This window comes from Oncorhynchus masou, chromosome 7, assembly GCF_036934945.1.
Source record: "Oncorhynchus masou masou isolate Uvic2021 chromosome 7, UVic_Omas_1.1, whole genome shotgun sequence".
NCBI classification, from domain to species: Eukaryota; Metazoa; Chordata; class Actinopteri; order Salmoniformes; family Salmonidae; genus Oncorhynchus; species Oncorhynchus masou.
This window is the reverse complement of record NC_088218.1, coordinates 9,031,367-9,042,211: the sequence shown is the minus strand read 5'-3', so window position 1 is coordinate 9,042,211 and position 10,845 is coordinate 9,031,367. Positions and strand designations below refer to the sequence as shown.

Below are 10,845 nucleotides of genomic sequence, written 5' to 3'. Positions count from 1 at the left end.
TAATACACCGTATGCAGTAGGATTAATACACCGTATGCAGTAAGTAGCAGGATTAATACACCGTGTGCAGTAAGCAGTAGGATTAATACACCGTATGCAGTAAGTAGCAGGATTAATACACCATATGCAGTAGGATTAATACACCGTATGCAGTAGGATTAATACACCGTATGCAGTAGGATTAATACACCGTATGCAGTAAGTAGCAGGATTAATACACCGTGTGCAGTAAGTAGCAGGATTAATACACCGTATGCAGTAAGTAGCAGGATTAATACACCGTATGCAGTAAGTAGCAGGATTAATACACCGTATGCAGTAAGCAGCAGGATTAATACACCGTATGCAGTAAGTAGCAGGATTAATACACCGTGTGCAGTAAGTAGTAGGATTAATACACCGTATGCAGTAAGTAGCAGGATTAATACACCGTGTGCAGTAAGTAGCAGGATTAATACACCGTATGCAGTAGGATTAATACACCGTATGCAGTAAATTGCAGGATTAATACACCGTATGCAGTCAGTAGTAGGATTAATACACCGTATGCAGTAAGTAGCAGGATTAATACACCGTATGCAGTAGGATTAATACACCGTATGCAGTAAGTAGTAGAATTAATACACCGTATGCAGTAAATTGCAGGATTAATACATGCAGTAAGTATGCAGTATGCAGTAAGTAGGATTAATACACCGATTAATGCAGTAAGCAGTAGGATTAATACACCGTGTGCAGTAAGTAGCAGGATTAATACACCGTATGCAGTAAGTAGCAGGATTAATACAGTAGCAGGATTAATACACCGTATGCAGTAAGTAGGATTAATACACGTATGCAGTAAGTGCAGTAAATGCAGTAAATTGCAGGATTAATACACCGTATGCCGTATGCAGTCAGTAGTAGGATTAATACACCGTATGCAGTAAGTAGCAGGATTAATACACCGTATGCAGTAGGATTAATACACCGTATGCAGTAAGTAGTAGGATTAATACACCGTGTGCAGTAAGTAGCAGGATTAATACACCGTATGCAGTAAGTAGCAGGATTAATACACCGTATGCAGTAAGTAGTAGGATTAATACACCGTGTGCAGTAAGTAGCAGGCCAGCCAGAGTCCGAACACGGCCGGTTCTCGTCGCTGGGTTTCTAAGTGACAGAAGACGTTGGATGGATGCCAACTGACGTCATTTCACTTGACCATGCTGCCTGGAAAAGCTAACTCGGCCTAGTCTGTATCAAAACAATCAAGACTGATAGTTAGGATCATCCAGGTGATGCGAGACACAGAATACGTAAAGAAAGTCTTACTATCAACTTAAGTCTTCCTCTATAAATGAATCCATCACATTTTAGGCATAACTGTTTTACAGCAACAGTTTTTAAATCTTTACATTAGATCTATCCTCACCCCTCCCATCCTAACACTCACTCACCCTTCACTCCATTCCAATCCACACCCCCTTCCTCTCTGGAGGGTACCATTCAGTGGGGATAAGGAGCACCGGATTGAGACTCATTAAAATATGACATGCCATCTCTGTCTGGCTGCCCCGGGGTCTAATAACTGCTGTTTCCAACTCTCTAGAGACAGGAGTGGTAGAGATACTCTTAATGATCGGCTATGAAAAGCCAACTGACATTTACTCCTGAGGTGCTGACCTGTTGCACCCTCGACAACTAATATGTGATTATTATTATTTGACCATACTGGTCATTTATGAACATTTGAACATCTTCATGTTCTGTTATAATCTCCACCCGGCACAGCCAGAAGAGGACTGGCCTCCCCTCATAGCCTGGTTCCTCTAGGTTTCTTCCTAGGTTTTGGCCTTTCTAGGGAGTTTTTCCTAGCCACTGTGCTTCTACACCTGCATTGCTTGCTGTTTGGGGTTAAAGGCTGGGTTTCTGTACAACACTTTGAGACATCAGCTGATGTACGAAGGGCTTTATAAATACATTTGATTTGATAACTGCATGGCGGTCTTCATTTACCCTCGGAGAGAAGTGGAGCAAGTGTCCCATTGGCCCTTATCTGAACAGGAGCTTAACGCCCCACTGAACAACCCTCCAGGCAGTACACTGTGCCAAGAGAAACTGTCTGACCTCCTAAATCTTTCTGTACCCCTTTACTGTCCCAGTAGGATGCATTGCATACATACAGTACATGCCAACACACACCGTCCACACACCCACGCAATGTCAACACACCCAAACGCATCGTCAATGCACACACACACACACACACAATTCCTCTTCTTTCAGAGTCCATAACATCTGCGATAACATCGTTGCTGTTGTTCAATGCCCTTCACTGATTATCCAAAGACAAAGGTGATATGTGATCCGAGTGTATTACATGACAACCAGAGAGAGAGTACTGTGCCAGCTCTCTGCTACTGCCAGACTGACTGGCACCTGAAGATGACATCACTGCAGTATGGAGCAGATCAGCCTGGGTTCCAGAATGAGTAGTGATGTACTGTTAACTGCAAGACTGTCTACTTGTAACCACATACCACACGTTTCAATGTAAACAGTTACATGGACACATTACTTCCTGCCTGCTACGACTCACACACTCTGCTGCAAAGTTATGAGTGCATCCACACACACTCTGCTGCAAAGTTATGAGTGCATCCACACACACATAGAGACTGTGCTGCAAAGTTATGAGTGCATCACACACACAGAGAGACTGCTGCAAAGTTATGAGTGCATCCACACACAGAGAGACTGCTGCAAAGTTATGAGTGCATCCACACACACAGAGACTGCTGCAAAATTTTACTAACATGTACACACACACAGACTAACTGAACCCTGCAGCTCTATGACCTAGGAGACATCAACATGTTCTGCACTCACACACAGCGACACGCACGCCCGGCGACACGCACGCCCGGCGACACGCACGCCCGGCGACACGCACGCCCAGCGACACGCACGCCCACCATCTAAATAATTTCTTCAAGGCTCACCTTCCACAGCAACATTCTCATTGAGAATGTTAAAGACCAGCATGGCTGTTTCACCCTTTACTCCCCTCCCCGTGTGTCTCTCTCCCGTGACGCTGCCTGATCCTGGCTCAACACTCAGCTGCACTTAGAAGACCAGATCAGTGGATTCCTCTGTCCTTGCCAGAGACAGCCGCTGAGGCCACACACACACACACACACACACACGTCTCTGTGACGCTCATATGGAAGAAACACCATGAAAAAGGGATGTGGAGAAACATTCACCTGACTATTACACCGAGTTAAACACACAGCTGTTCATATGAGCACGTTCACCCAAGCACACACACGTCCATCTTCTGCCCTGATCTCATCTAGGGCATAGCCAATCAGAATGAGCAACAGAGAGCGAGCGAGAGAAGAGAGAGACCAATAGCACCATTGGCTGAGAGGGACAGGGCCTGTCCAGTGTGTGTTGTTTGACAGAGACACTGAAGCAGACACAGCTCTTATTGAACTGTCTCCTAGGTCATAGACTGCTGTCAGGGATTCATGACACTGTCTGTGTCACACTGGATGTGACATGTGTCAGTCACACTGGATCAGCAGACTCTGTCCCTGTGTGTGGATGCACTCATGAACTGTTGTCAGCAGTCACACCATCACTGCCCTGTCAGTCACACCATCACTGCCCTGTCAGTCACACTGGATCACCACATGACACTGCCCTGTCAGTCACACTGGATCACCACATGACACTGCCCTGTCAGTCCCACCATCACTGCCCTGTCAGTCCCACTGGATCACCACATGACACTGCCCTGTCAGTCACACTGGATCACCACATGACACTGCCCTGTCAGTCCCACCATCACTGCCCTGTCAGTCCCACCATCACTGCCCTGTCAGTCCCACCATCACTGCCCTGTCAGTCCCACCATCACTGCCCTGTCAGTCCCACCATCACTGCCCTGTCAGTCCCACCATCACTGCCCTGTCAGTCCCACCATCACTGCCCTGTCAGTCCCACCATCACTGCCCTGTCAGTCCCACCATCACTGCCCTGTCAGTCCCACCATCAACACCATCACTGCCCTGTCAGTCACACCATCAACACCATCACTGCCCTGTCAGTCCACCATCAACACCATCACTGCCCTGTCAGTCCCCCCATCAACACCATCACTGCCCTGTCAGTCCCCCAATCACTGCCCTGTCAGTCCCACCATCACCATCACTGCCCCGTCAGTCACACCAGATCATAGAACACTGCTTTGCCAGTCCCACCAATGAATACACAACAGGAAGTGATGAGTGCAAGGTACTTTTACCACGGATACAAAACACTGATTCCACCTCTTCCCTGTAACAAGAAAGTCACACAGGATTCCCATTCTTTCTCCTATGTTAATAACATTCAACCACTAGACTTGGGCGGTATCTCAATGTTCATACCGTTCTTCTGCCACCCCAGGTTTTACAGTATTACCAGCATAGAACACAAACCAAATGCAAAGACAAATTCAGTTCGTAAAGTTATAGAAGTACAGCTAATAGCCATTTTCGGTGTGAGTGGACATTGGGGCGGCAGGTAGACTAGTAACCAGAAGGTGGACATTGGGGCGGCAGGTAGACTAGTAACCAGGAGGTGGACATTGGGGTGGCAGGGTAGCCTAGTGGTTGGACTAGTAACTAGAAGGTGGACATTGGGGTGGCAGGTAGACTCGTGGTTGGACTAGTAACTAGAAGGTGGACATTGGGGTGGCAGGGTAGCCTAGTGGTTGGACTAGTAACTAGAAGGTGGACATTGGGGTGGCAGGTAGACTCGTGGTTGGACTAGTAACCAGAAGGTGGACATTGGGGTGGCAGGTAGACTAGTAACCAGAAGGTGGACATTGGGGTGGCAGGTAGACTCGTGGTTGGACTAGTAACCAGAAGGTGGACATTGGGGTGGCAGGTAGACTAGTAACCAGAAGGTGGACATTGGGGTGGCAGGTAGACTCGTGGTTGGACTAGTAACCAGAAGGTGGACATTGGGGTGGCAGGTAGACTAGTAACCAGAAGGTGGACATTGGGGTGGCAGGTAGACTAGTAACCAGAAGGTGGACATTGGGGTGGCAGGTAGACTCGTGGTTGGACTAGTAACCAGAAGGTGGACATTGGGGTGGCAGGTAGACTAGTAACCAGAAGGTGGACATTGGGGTGGCAGGTAGACTAGTGGTTAGACTAGTAACCAGAAGGTGGACATTGGGGTGGCAGGTAGACTAGTAACCAGAAGGTGGACATTGGGGTGGCAGGTAGACTCGTGGTTGGACTAGTAACCAGAAGGTGGACATTGGGGTGGCAGATAGACTAGTGGTTGGACTAGTAACCAGAAGGTGGACATTGGGGTGGCAGGGTAGCCTAGTGGTTGGACTAGTAACCAGAAGGTGGACATTGGGGTGGCAGGTAGACTAGTAACCAGAAGGTGGACATTGGGGCGGCAGGTAGACTAGTGGTTAGAGCGTTGGACTAGTAACCAGAAGGTGGACATTGGGGCGGCAGGTAGACTAGTAACCAGAAGGTGGACATTGGGGTGGCAGGTAGACTAGTGGTTAGACTAGTAACCAGAAGGTGGACATTGGGGTGGCAGGTAGACTAGTGGTTAGACTAGTAACCAGAAGGTGGACATTGGGGTGGCAGGTAGACTAGTAACCAGAAGGTGGACATTGGGGCGGCAGGGTAGACTAGTGGTTAGAGCGTTGGACTAGTAACCAGAAGGTGGACATTGGGGTAGCAGGTAGACTAGTAACCAGAAGGTGGACACTGGGGTGGCAGGTAGACTAGTGGTTAGAGCGTTGGACTAGTAACCAGAAGGTGGACATTGGGGTGGCAGGTAGACGAGTGGTTAGAGCGTTGGACTAGTAACCAGAAGGTGGACATTGGGGTGGCAGGTAGACGAGTGGTTAGAGCATTGGACTAGTAACCAGAAGGTGGACATTGGGGTGGCAGGTAGACTAGTGGTGAGACTAGTAACCAGAAGGTGGACATTGGGGTGGCAGGTAGACTAGTAACCAGAAGGTGGACATTGGGGTGGCAGGTAGACTAGTGGTTAGAGCGTTGGACTAGTAACCAGAAGGTGGACATTGGGGTGGCAGGTAGACAGTGGTTAACCAGAAGGTGGACATTGGGGTGGCAGGTAGACTAGTGGTTAGAGCGTTAGACTAGTAACCAGAAGGTGGACATTGGGGTGGCAGGTAGACTAGTAACCAGAAGGTGGACATTGGGGTGGCAGGTAGACTAGTGGTTAGCGTTGGACTAGTAACCAGAAGGTGGACATTGGGGTGGCAGGTAGACTAGTAACCAGAAGGTGGACATTGGGGTGGCAGGTAGACTAGTGGTTAGAGCGTTAGACTAGTAACCAGAAGGTGGACATTGGGGTGGCAGGTAGACTAGTGGTTAGAGCGTTAGACTAGTAACCAGAAGGTGGACATTGGGGTGGCAGGTAGACTAGTAACCAGAAGGTGGACATTGGGGTGGCAGGTAGACTAGTGGTGAGACTAGTAACCAGAAGGTGGACATTGGGGTGGCAGGTAGACTAGTGGTTAGAGCGTTAGACTAGTAACCAGAAGGTGGACATTGGGGTGGCAGGTAGACTAGTAACCAGAAGGTGGACATTGGGGTGGCAGGTAGATACATGGAGGTACATGGAGCAGAAGGGAGAGCAGCCTGTGTACATGGAGCAGAGGGGAGAGCAGCCTGTGTACATGGAGCAGAAGGGAGAGCAGCCTGTGTACATGGAGCAGGGGGAGAGCAGCCTGTGTACATGGAGCAGAGGGAGAGCAGCCTGTGTACATGGAGCAGAGGGGAGAGCAGCCTGTGTACATGGAGCAGAGGGGAGAGCAGAGCCTGTGTACATGGAGCAGTACATGGGAGGGGAGAGCAGCCTGTGTACATGGAGCAGAGAGGGGACAGAAGGGAGAGCAGCCTGTGTACATGGAGGTACATGGAGCAGAAGGGAGAGCAGCCTGTGTACATGGAGCAGAGGGGAGAGCAGCCTGTGTACATGGAGCAGAGGGGGAGAGCAGCCTGTGTACATGGAGCAGAGGGGAGAAGGGAGAGCAGCCTGTGTACATGGAGCAGAGGGGGAGAGCAGCCTGTGTACATGGAGCAGAGGGGGAAGGGAGAGCAGCCTGTGTACATGGAGCAGAGGGGAGAGCAGCCTGTGTACATGGAGCAGAGGGGAGAGCAGCCTGTGTACATGGAGCAGAGGAGGGAGAGCAGCCTGTGTACATGGAGCAGAGGGGAGAAGGGAGAGCAGCCTGTGTACATGGAGCAGAGGGGAGAGCAGCCTGTGTACATGGAGCAGAGCAGCCTGTGTACATGGAGCAGAGGGGGGAAAAAAACACTAGTGGGGAAATAAAGTGGCATCTGTACGGATCCCTTCTCTGGAGCTCTGACTTCTCAAACACGCCAGTCTCCTTCAGACACATTCAGACACTCAGCTAACTAACAAGTAACCAAATACCCAGCTGGAGAGTCAAAGCACATCTTAGACAGTTACAAGATATCTGATGGCAAACATTTAGTAGTGAATTGCATACAACTAACTTCCATCACCTCATGAGCATCGCACAACACTATGGACTCACCAGCTTTGTCTCGTTGTGCTCTTTACAACCAACCCCTTTGTCTCGTTGTGCTCTTTACAACCAACCCCTTTGTCTCGTTGTGCTCTTTACAACCAACCCCTTTGTCTCATTGTGCTCTTTACAACCAGCCCCTTTGTCTCGTTGTGCTCTTTACAACCAACCCCTTTGTCTCATTGTGCTCTTTACAACCAGCCCCTTTTGTCTCATTGTGCTCTTTACAACCAGCCCCTTTGTCTCGTTGTGCTCTTTACAACCAACCCCTTTGTCTCGTTGTGCTCTTTACAACCAACCCCTTTGTCTCGTTGTGCTCTTTACAACCAACCCCTTTGTCTCATTGTGTTCTTTACAACCAACCCCTTTGTCTCATTGTGCTCTTTACAACCAGCCCCTTTGTCTCATTGTGCTCTTTACAACCAGCCCCTTTGTCTCGTTGTGCTCTTTACAACCACCCCTTTGTCTCGTTGTGCTCTTTACAACCAACCCCTTTGTCTCGTTGTGTTCTTTACAACCAACCCCTTTGTCTCGTTGTGCTCTTTACAACCAACCCCTTTGTCTCGTTGTGCTCTTTACAACCAACCCCTTTGTCTCATTGTGTTCTTTACAACCAACCCCTTTGTCTCATTGTGCTCTTTACAACCAGCCCCTTTGTCTCATTGTGCTCTTTACAACCAACCCCTTTGTCTCATTGTGTTCTTTACAACCAACCCCTTTGTCTCATTGTGCTCTTTACAACCAACCCCTTTGTCTCGTTGTGCTCTTTACAACCAACCCCTTTGTCTCGTTGTGCTCTTTACAACCAACCCCTTTGTCTCGTTGTGCTCTTTACAACCAACCCCTTTGTCTCGTTGTGTTCTTTACAACCAACACTGGACTGGCTGCTGTTCTGGGGAACTACGGTAAGCGTCATCATTTTAAATAACGTGACAGGCAAAATGAAGAACGGAATGTTCTTTATCTCCTAACGTATTGCAACAATTGACTGCAGGTATTTACGTACATTTGCTACAACATATTAAAATGAATTGTAAAACTTCAAATAAATAGTTTCAACGGTATTGACGGTATATGAAAACCATCCCGTGGGTATTTCCAAATAACCTGTTGTACGTATACCTCCCAGCCTTAACAACCACACACGGACACACACGGACACACACGACGGTGACTCACTCATGTATCTGAAGGTCTCCTCGGCCAGCATGGGGGAGATGGCGGTGGGGCAGGGCTCCTCTTCAGGGGAGCAGATGGGAGAGATCGCCCAGTCCTGGCTGTCATACAGGTACAGAGACTCTGACCCCTGGGAGCCCATCGACCCCCCACCACCACACTGCTTACTGCTGCTACTGGTGTCATCTGGGGAAGAGGGGGGGTTAAGCATTCAAAGAGAGAACCAAATATTGCCATCATTCATACAACAAAATAGTATGATCAAAATAGTGGGTGCAGTACTCGTGATGATCATCGGGGGGCGCCATACTATTACAGTAACTATTACAGTGAATCTACACGTCGCCCCCTATAGATGAAACCAACTCATTGCTGGAGCTGATTTCAGTAACGCTGCCTTAGACACCATCCGTCTGAGCGAAGACTGAGTGCTGGGTTGAGAGTAGGGATGAGTGTGTGTGTGTGTGTCATGAATGTGTGTGTATGGCAGGGAGTGTGTGTGTGAATCATGAATGTGTGTGTGTGTGTGTGTGTGTGTGTGTGTGTGTGTGTGTGTGTGTGTGTGTGTGTGTGTGTGTGTGTGTGTGTGTGTGTGTGTGTGTGTGTGTGGCAGGGAGTGTGTGTGTGAATCATGAATGTGTGTGTGTTCCTGTGGCTCTGGCGGTGCTTAACACAATGTCTTCCGGTTCAGTGGTTATGTGGTTTAGTGGGCTGGGCTAACTATAGCAGGAGACTTGAGTCCTCACAACTGCGTACACAGACAGGAAAACACACACACATAGCACACACACCATCATCAAACAGGCCTTGAAGGGTGTGTGGTTGCAGTTTTTCCTCAGTCAGGCACGCAAGGCTCCCTTCTCCTGTCCTGCAGTCTCCTGCCCTCTCTCCTCTCCTTTCTCGTCTCCTTTCTCCTCAGTATCTACTGCCCCTGTTTACCTCTCTCCTCAGTATCTACTGCCCCCTCTGCTCCTGTTTACCCTCTCCTCAGTATCTACTGCCCCTCTGCTCCTGTTTACCCCTCTCCTCAGTATCTACTGCCCCCTCTGCTCCTGTTTACCCCTCTCTCAGTATCTACTGCCCCCTCTCCTCCTGTTTACCTCTCTCCTCAGTATCTACTGCCCCCTCTCCTCCCGTTTACCTCTCTCCTCAGTATCTACTGCCCCCTCTCCTCCTGTTTACCTCTCTCCTCAGTATCTACTGCCCCCTCTGTACCTGTTTACCTCTCTCCTCAGTATCTACTGCCCCCTCTCCTCCTGTTTACCTCTCTCCTCAGTATCTACTGCCCCCTCTGTACCTGTTTACCTCTCTCCTCAGTATCTACTGCCCCCTCTGCTACCTGTTTACCTCTCTCCTCAGTATCTACTGCCCCCTCTGTACCTGTTTACCTCTCTCCTCAGTATCTACTGCCCCCTCTCCTCCTGTTTACCTCTCTCCTCAGTATCTACTGCCCCCTCTCCTCCTGTTTACCTCTCTCCTCAGTATCTACTGCCCCCTCTGCTCCTGTTTACCTCTCTCCTCAGTATCTACTGCCCCCTCTGTACCCCTCTCCTCCTGTTTACCTCTCTCCTCAGTATCTACTGCCCCCTACCCCTCCTCCTGTTTACCTCTCTCCTCAGTATCTACTGCCCCCTCTCCTCCTGTTTACCTCTCTCCTCAGTATCTACTCCCCCCCCTCTGCTACCTGTTTACCCCTCTCCTCCTGTTTCTCTCCTCAGTATCTACTGCCCCCTCTCCTCCTGTTTACCTCTCTCCTCAGTATCTACTGCCCCCTCTCCTCCTGTTTACCTCTCTCCTCAGTATCTACTGCCCCCTCTCCTCCTGTTTACCTCTCTCCTCAGTATCTACTGCCCCCTCTGTACCTGTTTACCTCTCTCCTCAGTATCTACTGCCCCCTCTCCTCCTGTTTACCTCTCTCCTCAGTATCTACTGCCCCCCTCTGTTTACCCCTCTCCTCAGTATCCTGTCTTACCTGTTTACCTCTCCTCAGTATCTACTGCCCCCTCTCCTCCTGTTTACCTCTCTCCTCAGTATCTACTGCCCCCTCTGTACCTGTTTACCTCTCTCCTCAGTATCTACTGCCC

At 49.3% G+C, this 10,845-nt stretch overlaps 1 protein-coding gene across 1 annotated transcript in view; it reads right to left on the bottom strand.

Moving 5' to 3' along the window:
* Nucleotides 1-10,845, bottom strand: part of trak2 (trafficking protein, kinesin binding 2) — a 56,490-nt gene that overhangs the window by 38,628 nt on the left and 7,017 nt on the right. The window contains 1 exon segment of the mRNA XM_064970078.1: nt 8,765-8,947. Coding sequence (XP_064826150.1) covers nt 8,765-8,947 — 183 coding nt within the window.